Here is a 12,838-nt window from a genome sequence, read left to right on the forward strand (position 1 = left end):
ACGCACACATATGCATGAGCTTTGCGAAGATGTGTACCCATGAGTGTACTAAAGATGAGTGTCCGTGTTCAGCTTTCAGGGTGTGGTTGTCTCCTCATAACTAACAGTTACATGTACTATTTCATTTTTAAATGTGCAAATGCCTGTAGAAATGATGTCTCTGAACAAGTCATTTAACCTTAGCCAGTGGAGTATATTTAATGCCCTACAGTAGAATTTTCACCTTAAATATTATAGTGCTTTTACTGTACAGTCTCCTTTTCTGATTTTTAGTTAATATCCAATGTCAAATACAGCAAAAGGGTTTGTTTTGTCTGACTTGATACAATTGCTGACCATAGCTTTCTGAAATAGAAATCATAAACCAAATACGACTAAACCCTAGATTCTAGAGTCTGGCAATTTATAGTAAGTTGTAAAACAAAGTGACAGATTGATTATTAAAAGTTATTTAGAAAATAGCTCAAGATAGCAGTAAATCCAGTAGCAGGACATTGATTTTGCCCAGGTACTACTCTGGCCAAAGCAGTGGTCATGCCAGGCCTAGTAGTACAAGCACCTAGGAGGCTGAAGTAGGGGAGTGCAGACTGGAATCCAGCCTGGGTAACATAACCAGACCCGGGCAGAGTGTGTGCCTGACACATATGAGATCCCAGCAGCATAAGAATGGAACCTAACTCCAAAACAGTCCTTATTTTTATATATATTAGTTACAATTATTTTAAATGGGTAAATTGAAAATATAAAAAGTTTGAAACAGTTCTCCATTATACAGAATTACAGGGTTGAGGGGCCTACCTCCATAGTAACCAATCTTTATACTAAATAAGGAAAAGGCAGTTCTGAAGTTTGTGTACATAAATAGTTCATTTTGTAAAAATGTGTGTGTGTATATATTTTCATATATATGTACACACACAAAGCTATGTGTTTAATATATAATATTCTTCCAAAATTCATGAATAAAAAAGCTAAATATATTTGCCCACGTATTGCAAATAGTGTTCTAAGATCTTGACTTACTTTCAGATTCGTAGACATTCTGGCCCTATCTGAGCTTCTCTTAGAAGCTTTGGTTCCACCTTGGAGCTGACCCTAATCCCCTTTCTTAATATTGTAATGATTAGAGAAACTAAGCTCAGAAAATTGTCACTTACTATTAGAATTTAATTTAATTTTAAAAAACAGATTTTTGCATGGAGGCCTCTTGGGAACTATTTCCTTAATCTTTCCAGTGAAAAATTTGGGCATGATTTAGACTTAAAGATTACAGTACCTGCCCTCTTCTTGTTCCAAGGGATTTGCCGTGAGAAATCTTATAACATCTGTAATGTATTTGGAGTTCTTGGGAGAAATTTAGTATTTTAAATAATGAGATTATTGTAAATAACTGAATATACACAGATTTTTTAAGAATACATTTGATGAAAAATTCAGCATCATATTGATCTTTTTGTAAGTATATGTGATATACCTAAAGATGATAGTTTTTTAAGGTAAGGTTATTTTTAAATTGTATTTTTGTTTTAGCTTTCAAAGTTATATTCTTTTAAAAATACTTATCATATTTCCAACTCATTACTTTGAATCCTGGAGTGACTTTTGAAAATCTCAAAGAATCACACATCCTTAGTGGACTAAAAAATGAGAGAATGGCCAGGTGCAAGTGATGCACGCCTTTAGTCCCAACACATGATAGGCAGAGAAGGTGGAGCTCTGAATTCAAGGCCATCCTGGTCTACAGAGGTCTACACAGTGAAACTCTCTTTGGAGAAAAAAGTGAGAGCTTGATGATCTGTTTTCTGAGATAGCATAATTGGTTTGTACCACTTGGGGAAACACTACAAGAATGTCTTAAAAGTCATCTTTTGTGATAAAAGTAAAAGTAGTTGCCCTGCTTCTGATGACTGTAGGGTCCTACTGCTGACTGTGATTTTGATAACATTTACTCGCCCTCTTCCTTCCACATGTTAAGTAGGGCTAAGGCAATACTTGTCTTCATCTTAAACTCTGAGGAGTAACTGTGCTGTGGGTAATAAGGCTTTGAGACTATTAAATGTGTTCTCTACCTAAGGTTGTTTCTCCTTAAGTCCCTGTAAAGTCACCTCATGCTGAGGTGAATTAGCAGATGGTGAACTGTTCAGGAATCCATCCCCAGGGTGAAGAGCTCTGTGATATAGCTGCACTCTGGAAGGCAGTCTGGTCTGCCTTTCAGGGGCCTGATCTAGGAGCCCTATTAGAACCCTGTTCCAAGTCCCTTGCTAATCAGGCCATTCACTAATCAAAGGCAATTGAAATCCCCTGGCATACTTACATCAGAGTAGACTGATCTTAGCACTCTGAAGCTTCCTTTTTTATCCTTGTACCTAAAATTGACACTACAATCTGGATTTTCCCCATAATGTGAAACTTAATAAGCACCTGTATCTTCATTAGAAAAAAACTACAGTTAGATCCAATTAGTGCATCCTAAAATCTAGAAAATACCTCTTTCTCTTTTTGATTGCTTACTGGCTTGTGGCTAGTAATTTGTTCTGGGATAACAAGCAGCCTTGGGACACAGGTCAGCATGGCCATTGTTTCCATACCTTGTGTTTTTAATCACATAAACTGAATTAACACATCAGTAGTTAAGGTAAATGCCACTTATAACTTGGAAGCTTTATTTCTTATATATAAAACTATTGCTTTTTAAGTCTCCTGAAATAAATATTCTTACTACCATGGAGCAAAGATGTTCCTGGGCTTAAACCCAGGGCTCTGTATATGCTGAGCACGCCCCATTACTGAGCAGTAGTCCCAGCTTTCATTTCAAGCCACAAGTACTTGTCCTTATTGTAATTGAGCCCAAGGCAAACCACAGATAGGCAATATATAAATGTGCTAGACCATACCTCACATCTGGCTTTCATCCAGTACTAGTCAATGGGGCTGAGAACTTGGAGGAAACTTAAAACTAGTGAGAGGAAAGAAACTGTTCAACTGAGGAGGGCAGGACCTAGAGGTGGAGCACTTAAACCTGCTGTACACAAGGCCCTAGACTTTGGTGCTGTCCTGTTAGAGAGCAGACATGACTTTCCAGTGAGAAATCACTCCACGACCTTGAGCCACCTTAGAGACAAGTGTTCTGATATGGGAATAGGCTTAACAGGCTACTCAGTCTTGGTAAACAGACTCAACAGTTTTAAACTTAAGTACTGTTTGAGGAACAAACTTTTCCCTGTTGTTCCTGACAAGCCTTGTTAGCACACTGCTCATTTTTGAGTTCTGTGGAGGCATTGCTCCCTTAGCTAAGTGCTGCTTTGTGTAACTTAATATCTTCTAAGCAAGTTCATTACTAAATCCTTTATAACATTAATGTTGTTATTTCATGGTTCATTACTTCATACACATCTGAACATGAAATGCAAATTTCACTGTATATCATCTTAAAAGAACTGATGCTGGTTCCTGTTTCTTCCATAACACTGATTTACAAAAGAATGAGCAATAGTTGCTATTTCTGTGATGAAACAACCATGACCAAAGCAACTTGGTACTGAAGAGTTTGACTTACATTGCCATGTCACAGTTCATCATTAGTTAGGGTAAGAACTCACACAGGGCAGGAACCTGGAGGCGGGAACTGATGCAGAGGCCGAGGAGGACTGCTGCTCACTAACTTGATTACATGACTTGCTCAACCTACCTTCTTTTAGAAACCTGGACCACAGGCCTGGGGATAACTGCCCATAAAGGGCTGGATCCTCCGCCATCAGTCAGTCAGTAAGATAATGCTCTACAGGCTTACGGTTATGGAGGCATTTTCTTAATTGGAGTTACCTCCTCAGATGCCTATGTCAAGTTGACATAATGCTAGTCAGTACAATGTTCAGCATCAAGTGAAAATTTCTGCAAGTTACTTTAAACTGTCCACAGTAGCATTTGATGTGAATGACTTGCTGTGGGAAATGTCACCACCCACCCAGTTCATTGTTGCGCATCTTCTCTCCTGTTAGGATCTAACAGAAACACATACTTCAGCTTTAAACAGCACCCTCTGAAGTGACTGTAAGGAGTTTTCAATAGAAGACATGTGCTTACAGAAGTCAAAATTGGCCAAGCTGCTTTATTGGCCAAGTAACTTTTTGATGAAAAGGTTTCAAAGTAAAAAATTAACCATCCCTGCTTTCAAAGTATCAGTATTCCTAGTGTCTGCAAAGAGACTGACCTGTCAATGCTGTCCTTGTGTCTCTTAATTTCCTATAATACAGTAGGGGCTGGTTTTTCAGAAATTCATATAAATCTTAGACCATATTTCCAGATATAGCTTAAAATTATTGCAGTGTTCAATTTGTAAAATTGCACATTCCTGGCAAAATACTTTTGTGTATATAAAGAAATATTTATTTGCTGTTGAGAAATTTGAAGTGTTTTGTTTATAGGTAGAGCTAAGAGAGATAAAACTGCAGGATATCACAGTAACTTTGGTTTAAATGATTTTTTTTAAGTCCCTGATGTAGTTTTATTCCACCTAAATAAATTTTCACCAGTCTCTGCTTTTCAGCAGGGCTTCCCTCTGCTTTTGTTTCTGTCCTGCCAAAGGTTCTCAGAATTGGGAAGATTAAAATACAGAGTCAAGAAACAGAGACTGTTTAGACAGCATGAGTCACTGTAGCCACTTCCCATGTGTCCCGGAAAGAGAAACCATGTGTTTCATCAGGCATACCTGTTGCTTGCATTTGACACTGGGCCTGCAGGAAGAAGGCAGGGACTCATTAAAATGTGGCCTTGTGTGCCGAAAACCTTTCTGGAAGCCCTTTGTAATTCTCCCATGCTGGTTTTTAGGATTCCATACCTCACATTCAAGAACATGCTACTAAAGAAAGACTTTAGAATCTTTCTGATGTTTCCAGGAGCATGGTTTATTTTTATTATTTGTGTGTGTCCACATACGCACATAGAGGCTAGAGGTATCTTCCTCTGTGCTTTCCAGGTTTTTTATTTTTCCAGACAGGTTTTCTGACTACAGCTGAAGCTCTCTAGTAAACCAGCAAACCCACACATTGCCCTGTGTTTGCTGGTCGTGCAGATGTGATCCTGACACTTCGCTCTCTCCATGGATGCTGGAGACCCAGCGTAGGTTTTCATGCTTGCACAACAAGCACATCCACTAAACAGGCTCCCCAGTCCCTTTTCTATTCGTTTTCTATCTCATGATCCATTTTCAGGGTTCTTTTCTTCCTTAATGAGAAGGTAATACAAAATTCTAGCTAGAATGCAAAGCTGGAGACAGAACATGCGCTCTCTGTCTTTCGTACCAGTCTCCAGGTCTGGGCATTGTGTTGAGCCACTGCTGGGTTCCTTCTGAATCTTGGCATGTATCCCCATACACATGTTTTTCCACCTCTAGATTCATATTACATGTTCTGTTCATAGCTTGCTCTTCATGCCTGATGTTAAAAATAGGCAAAGGATAAGGCACCACCAACACAGCACAGTATATGTGTTGTGTTTCCTTCCTAATTCATGGTTCATGAGCAGTGTTGCTGGTTTGTAACTTTGTAAGCCTGTAATCGGCAGGTGCATAAGGATGAATCTCATTTTTAATAGAGATGATTTACTTTATCATTATTACTCTTCCTTATAATCTGAAGATGCCACACTATTGAAGTGGAGGTGAAAACTATATGCTAACATGCATCCCACTGCTGCTGCTGCCCAGGGACATTGGGTTTGATCAGTAGTAACAGATGCTCTCGGGAATCAGGAGGCTTGAGGACACTGTCCAAGCTACTAAAGCAGAAGGACATCAAAAACTTAATGAACGGCCAACTACACATAGTTCAGAATTGCTTATGATAGAAATTGCAACATGTGACAAATTCCCAGAATGCACTGGAATTGCCCCAGACATAGTATGTTCATCCAAGCATAACAAAGTCAAATAAGAGAAATATATTTAAATTCTCATGTTGAGGTGGATCAAATTAGATGTTCTTACTGTAATTATTTTATATACTCAAGTAGCATTTCTAGTTTCCCAGTCACCCAGCAGGGTACACCATGTCTGAAGGATGGGAAGGAAATTGCTTCCCTGTAGCAGTCACAGCTTAAGATGAACTTTGCAGTAAAATCTGAGACTCATCTGGTGTTGTATATAAGACATGAGTAGAAAATAAAGTGACAAGTAATTTTTCCTTCAATAACTCAGGTGTCGGCACAGTAGGCCTCTGATTGAAAATAACCCATTTACAGTGCTTGCAGCCATTCACAGTAAGGAAGGACTCCACCCCTGATGTGCACTGGGATTCACTGACAGACTTAACCTGCTTGGACCCAAAACCCCAAAGTATTCTCTTAATCCTGAAATCAGCTAGTCTTGGCCAGTAGCATGTCCTTCTGACTGACAGAGATGTTGTTCCCCGTGCTCTTTGCTTAGAGTGCAGAGCCCACTTAGAGTGATAAGAAGAATTAGCGGGAAGACGCAAGAGTCCTTCAGGATGGTGGCTTTCGCAGAAAACTGCATCCTCTCCAGGGCAATGTCGGCAGAGGCAAACAAACGCTGCACGATGCCAAACCTCTCTGCGTCTCTCAGAGGAGCCAAGGTGGGGTCTTGAAAATCACACACACTGTCATCAGAAAGAGCATGGAGCTGAAATGACAAACAAATTCCCTTCAAAAATGACCCAGAAAACCCGAAGTTAAGTATCATCTAAAGAAAATCCGAAATGGAACAGGAAAACCATTAGATGGAACTTGAAGATACATGTTCCATCGTGTCAAGTTTTTAGGCCTGTTTTTCTCTTCCTTACCTGTAGTCCTGAATCCATACACGTATGCCCAGATCCATTAGCCCAGTAAGTTAGAAAGATCAGCATGTGACTTTACCACATGTAAGGGTTGATCTGACTCCACTGATAATGTGTATACTTTTATGGGATACACTATGGTAATTCAGTACATGTATAGAATCTATAATAATAAATCATGGCAATGAGGATTTTTGTCTTCACATACCATTTTGTGTTGAGCTTTCTATACGCCTTTAGTTATTTTGAAATGCAGGTGGTTTAACTGGCACCACTGTGTTAAGGAGACCCAGCGTGTCCCTCCCCCTGTGTCGAAGCACATTAGTGAGCACCATCTCCCTCCCGCTGCTTGTCGAGTTTGGTGGGTCATGATTCTACTCTGCTTTTCCAAGACACTGACTTAATATCTCCATAGCGGCAGGAGAGCATTTGTCCTGTTTCTGGCCTGTTACATTTAATAATGAACTCTAGCTCTGGCCATGTTGCTGCCAATAAATAACAGGGTTTCATTCCTCACAAGTATATACTGTGCATTTATTTGCAAGCTGTTTGCCGCTCATCCACTGTGGCGCATCTGGGTAACTGTCACATTTTAGCTTTGCGAATAGGCTCAACAAACAGCGGAGTGTGCATCTATTCTTGATGTAGTGACTTCCTCTGATGTAGTAACCTTCAGCAGTTTCACCAGTTTTTAGTGCCTGGAGGACCCCTCCATTCTGCTTTCTCTAATGGCTGCAGTCATTACATGCTCTCCAGTAGTGTGTGAGACTTTCCTTTTTCTACACCCTCTTAGCATTTCTTACATCATCTTGATGATAGTTATTTTAATGAGGGTGACTTGCTACTTCACTGCAACTTTGAGTTTCCATGTTGATCCGAGAGGGGGTGGTGAGGGAAGGAGACTTGTCATGTCCTTGCCTGCCGTAGAAGTATCCATTTAGATTTAGCTCGTTTTTACATTGTTTTTATGGTATATAGCCTTTGAGTTTACCATTTTCCAGATAAACCCCTTGTCTGAAGGTTACTTGGAAACACTCGTGGTATATTATATATTTTGATATGTTACTGAGTCCAATTGGTACTATTTTATTGAGAATTTTGTATGTGACTCTGCTGTTGTCTTTTGTTTCTCCTCTGGGTATCCAGATAATGCATTTGGTGGTGTTCCTTCCATTTTAACTTCTAAACAGTGGAAGCAGCATTGGAATTAGTTCTTTGTTCATTGTTTTTGTAGTAAAGCCTCTATAGTCCTGAAATATCTTTAGATGGGAATTTTCTTTATCATTATTCCCAACTCATTATTGGCCTATTTGTATTTCTTATTTCTCTTGGTTCAGTCAGCTGAGGTAAATGTGTCTCTTCTGTTGTAGGTTTTCTACTTTGGTAGCACTGTGGTTATTGCAGACATTCCTTGTGATCCAGTTTCTGTGGTGTAGGTAATGTCGTCTTTCCTCTCTGGTTCTAAGTCTTTACCTAACCACCACCACCCACACACACACACAGTCTACCCTGAGGATAATTTTCTTGACAATTTTGTTTTGCTGAGAAAAGACCTCTCATTATATAGCACTGACTGTAGTGGAAGTCAGTATACAGACTAGGCTAGCCTGGAGAGCACAGAGCTACTTCTGCTTCCCAAGTGCCATGATTAAAGGCACATGGTTTTCTGCCGTGATCCTTGCTTTTTAAATCTACGTCCTTGAGGTACAGCAGGCAGTTGGCTCATCCTCTTGTCTGGTGTGTGTTCACTGTTCTGAGCTTCCTTTTGCTGTATTGTGCTTTGTTGTGTTTCTTTCCTTTGTTTCTAGGGTTTCTCCAGTTACCTCTTAATCACTAGGAACATGGATTTTTATAATTTCTGGGTTCTTTGTGAAGTTTTACTCCTTGTGAGCTAAAAAGATATTCCCAGAATGAATACATAGTATTCATTCTTTCTGTTCTAAAATTGACTTTGTGGTAGTGTGTGGAAGTACTGTGAGGTCATGGGCTAGCTGGTGAAGTGATGGGTGAGCGTGTGGATAGGTGGGTTAGCAAAGAAGGGAAGATGAGCATGGCCATTGCTTCAGTTTTTACAAGAGAGAGTGCTAGAGTGTCTGTCTTCAGGAGTAATAATGATTTCCAATGAGTAATTTTTAAAGGAACAAAATATGCATGAATTAACTCTTCAGTAGAACCAATAAAGTAATAGCCATGAGTTATTGTGGCAGTGGCCAACACCTCCATCATTTTCAAGTTTTTGTTTTTGGTTTTTTTGTTTTTTGGATTTGGCTTTTTCGAGACAAGGTTTCTCTGTGTACCCCTGGCTGTCCTGGAACTCACTCTGTAGACCAGGCTGGCCTCGAACTCAGAGATCTGCCTGCCTCTGCCTCCCAGAGTGCTGGGATTACAGGCGTGCGCCACCACCGCCCGGCCATTTTCAAGTTTTTATGACAGACAGAACAATCTCTTCCAGGCCAAACTGCTGTAAAAATAAGATTTTCAGTGTAGGAACATCAATTTCTTCTTTCAGTTAGAAATTAAGTATTTTGGCCCTTTGATTTAATGTAGGGCTAAAAGTGGAATTACAAAGGCTCTATTTAGAACATAGGTACTCAAAAAGATCCAGTTATTAGTGTCTTATATACAGTGACGTCATTGACTTTAAGAGCTTTTTTCAGAAATTAGCCCATGGGGCTGGAAAAATAGCTCTGCAGTTAAGCACACTTTGTTTTTGAAGAGGACCAGATGTGGTTCCCAGTATACACATCCAAAGGATATGACTGCCAAGGAAGTCAGGTATATGCAAGACAGACAGACAGACAGACAGCACACTCAGTCACATAAAAAAGAAAAAAAGGAAAGAAAAACTAGCAGAAATTTTCACCCTTGAATTGGGTAATACAGAATTTAGAAAAATAATGAAGGCCTACTGGAATTAAAAATGAGCAGACGGGTGGTGCAGCACGAGGTTAGTGCACAGACAGTGAGGCTCCTGAAGAGCGCCTGCACGTCACCTGTGAAGATTGTGTGCTGCCTGTGAGCAGACTACTTTTACCTTAGAGGAGGATGGGACAGGTTATGAAGACGACCTAGTGGGGCCTTGATAGAAAGACTTCCTCAAACTTCCTTCTCTTCAAGTCAGTCGTTGCTAAAACCTCACCCACAGAATAGGAACATCTTATTTGTGCCTCAGAATTGCTTCTTTAGTTATGCCTCAATATCTGGCAGCCCTGTGGAGCCTGACAGCCTTGTCTTCATCAGATCCTTTGCACCACAGTAAGAAACCTAAGCACCTTATACTGACTTTAATTCACAGCCTCTGTGTAGTCTGTCGTATGCCCTCTCTTATTCTTGATGTAATAGGATTTAATGTGTCTTGGCTAGAGTGGATGAAATGTGGAAAAGTGGTTTTTATTGATTTCTTTTTATACTAAACCCTTATAATCATTAGAGTTCAAAAAGAAAAAGAAAGGAAGAAAGACAGACAGAAAGAAAAGAAAGGAAAAGAAAAAAAGAAAAAGCACTGAGACTTCCTTATGGCCTAACATGCTCTAGTAAGAATGAGTTTGCTGCTGCTGGTGGTGGTGAAGCTGCCTGGGACTGATACATGCAGGTATTGAGACTCGGGTATTTCTTTATTGTGTCCAGCTGTTGCTGGTCGTAGTGGACGCAGGGAGTCCCAAACTGTAACTGTCTTCACCCTCTACTTTCATGTCTATAGTTGTTTTAGCTGTTGAAATGGCAATGTTGGATCTGTATATATTCTCCCTTCTGTGTCTGCCGCTGAACTGATCTATTTGTGAATCAATAGTGGCTATATTCTCTCTGGAGTTTGTGTTTATTTAAAGTCCACTTTTCAGCTTGCTTTTGGTTTCCATTTGAGTGTGGGTTTTTTTTACAGCCCTTCTTTTAATACACATACATTAGTAACAGATACCGTGGGTCCGTGGGCAGCATATTGAGTATAGGAAGTATAGGAGGTAGGTTGGTCGGTTGTTTTTTAAGGTAGAATCTCATGCAGCCCAGCTTGCCTTTGAAGCATTCTGTGTGGTTCAAGATGCCTCCTCTTCCCAGTTTCTAGGATTTCACCATGCCAAGCTCTTTTTTACTGGTTTTTCTTTTTCTTTTTAATTTATTCAGCCAGTCTGTGTATTGGTTTAATTCATTCCAGGTCATTGTATTTTCCTTGTTTTGTACAGGTTTTGTTCACCCGTCACTTATTTTCATGGTTTGGTAATGCCCTGTCATGCAGAGATTTGAGAATTACTCCTTCCTTTTGTGTTTCTGTATTGCTAGTGGGTTTTATATAGTCACATACTTTGGTAATGGCAACTAATCTTTCTAGAGTGGTGTCTGCTCCCGTTAGTATTTCTTAAAGGGCTGGACCAGTGGTCGTGAAGTCCCTGGGTTTCTGCTTGTATGAGATCATCTTTGTCCTCTTCACTTTTAAAGGTTGAGGTGTCCTGGTTGACAGTTACTTCTTCAGTATTTAGAGTGTACCATGCTGTCTCCTCGAGTCTATGGATTCCTGAGGGACTTGTTTTGCTTTTCCTTTTCTCCGATTCTTTGTAATTGTATGTATTGACTATAATATGTCTGGTAAGGGCACACTCCACTTATTAGTTTAGTTAGGGGTTTAAGTTTCTTGTGTGTAGAGGTCTGTGGGTCTTTAAAGATTTGTGAATTTTTCAGCTATTATTTCGTGAAACTAACCAGCCCCCTTGTCTTCCTGGGGTAACAGGACACGTTATCCTTAAGTTCTGCTGTCCTTGGGCTGCTTGTAGCCATATGTCAGAGCCTTGTATATGTTATTTCCTTGACTGGATATGTGAGCTCCAGAATTTGAGTTTTTGATTTTTTTAACTAAGATTTCTAACTCTGAATTTCTCATATCCTGAATTGTTTTTCTTGCCTCTTTGTATTATTTTGTTTCTATTCTCTTGGACCCATTACATTTCCTTGGGATCGTTACTCTGAGCTCTTCAAATTTCCTTCTCAGAGATTATTTTTAGAGAACAGCTATTCTCTTTGGAGCTGGCTTGTTCTGTGTGTCCTGTGCATCTTTGGAACATCCAATATTTTGAGGCATTTTCTGTAGGAATTTTTGTTTGTTTGAATGTCAATTAGGAAAGATGTTTAGGTTTAAGTTACACGTGAGCTCAAAGGAGTAGCCCTCTGAGGTACCTTATTTGGATCCTATCTTGAGGGTCTACAAGAACATCAATTATCCTGTCTACAGTGGTTTCCTTGAGTTAGGGCTTTGCAGTAAGCAGTGGCTTCCGAGGGTGTATTCAGCTGCTATGGAGTCGTTGGTATGAGGTGCAGAAAGAGTTATCCCTAGGTCTGTGCAGGTTAAGCATAGATCATACTCAGAGTTGTGGGAGATGCTTGGGTCTATAGCACCAATACCCACAATTCTTTTTTTCTTGTTGGTTTTTTGTTTGTTTGTTTGTTTGTTTGTTTGTTTTGTTTTTGAGACAGGGTTTCTCTGTGTAGCCCTGGCTGTCCTGGAACTCACTCTGTAGACCAGGCTGGTCTCGAACTCAGAAATCCGCCTGCCTTTGCCTCCCAAGGGCTGGGACTAAAGACATGTGCCACCACTGCCCAGCTAATACCCACAATTCTTGAGCCACGGGATAAAACCAGACCCATTCCCCAGGTCTTGCCAGATAAACACTTCTGACAACCATAGGAAGTTGGTTCAAACATGTTAAGGAACTGAAACATGAAAGAACACTGTGGTCTGAGGCTGTGATCTGAACTACAAGCCTGAGTGGGGCTGAGAATGTAGACAGGAAAAGTTCTCTAGTTCCCACTGTGGGCGGGTACAGAAGACACTGGCAGTAGGGTCCCTGATCCTAAATTGTAAGACCTGGCTGGGAGCTTGGTGAGCTCCTGGAAGGCAGGTGCAAGTGAGGCTGTGGTTTTAGAGTGCAGCTACAATCCCACAGCCAGAAGATTGTAAGGTGAGCAGGAGATGTGCTCCCATGCATATGGCTGTGGTACTTCTGAGCCGGAAGCGGCAGAATTCTGACGGCACTGCTTCCCCCTAATGTGGGCATAGGCCA

The 12,838-nt window shown here is 40.3% G+C and overlaps 2 protein-coding genes across 2 annotated transcripts in view; one reads left to right on the forward strand and one right to left on the reverse strand.

Annotated features, from left to right (window-relative positions):
• Nucleotides 1–6,495, forward strand: part of Pals2 (protein associated with LIN7 2, MAGUK p55 family member) — a 99,254-nt gene extending 92,759 nt beyond the window's left edge. The window contains exon 14 of the mRNA XM_052173699.1: nucleotides 6,422–6,495. The gene's annotated coding sequence lies outside the window, so the exon portion shown is untranslated. The remainder of the gene's footprint in view (nucleotides 1–6,421) is intronic.
• The window catches only part of Gsdme (gasdermin E), a 58,123-nt gene continuing 48,648 nt past the window's right edge, over nucleotides 3,364–12,838 (reverse strand). Inside the window, exon 10 of the mRNA XM_052173706.1 lies at nucleotides 3,364–6,634. Within this exon, the coding sequence (XP_052029666.1) occupies nucleotides 6,356–6,634 (279 nt within the window). The 3' untranslated portion in view covers nucleotides 3,364–6,355. The remainder of the gene's footprint in view (nucleotides 6,635–12,838) is intronic.

The sequence above is a fragment of the Apodemus sylvaticus genome, chromosome 2 (assembly GCF_947179515.1).
Source record: "Apodemus sylvaticus chromosome 2, mApoSyl1.1, whole genome shotgun sequence".
In the NCBI taxonomy this organism is placed as follows: Eukaryota; Metazoa; Chordata; class Mammalia; order Rodentia; family Muridae; genus Apodemus; species Apodemus sylvaticus.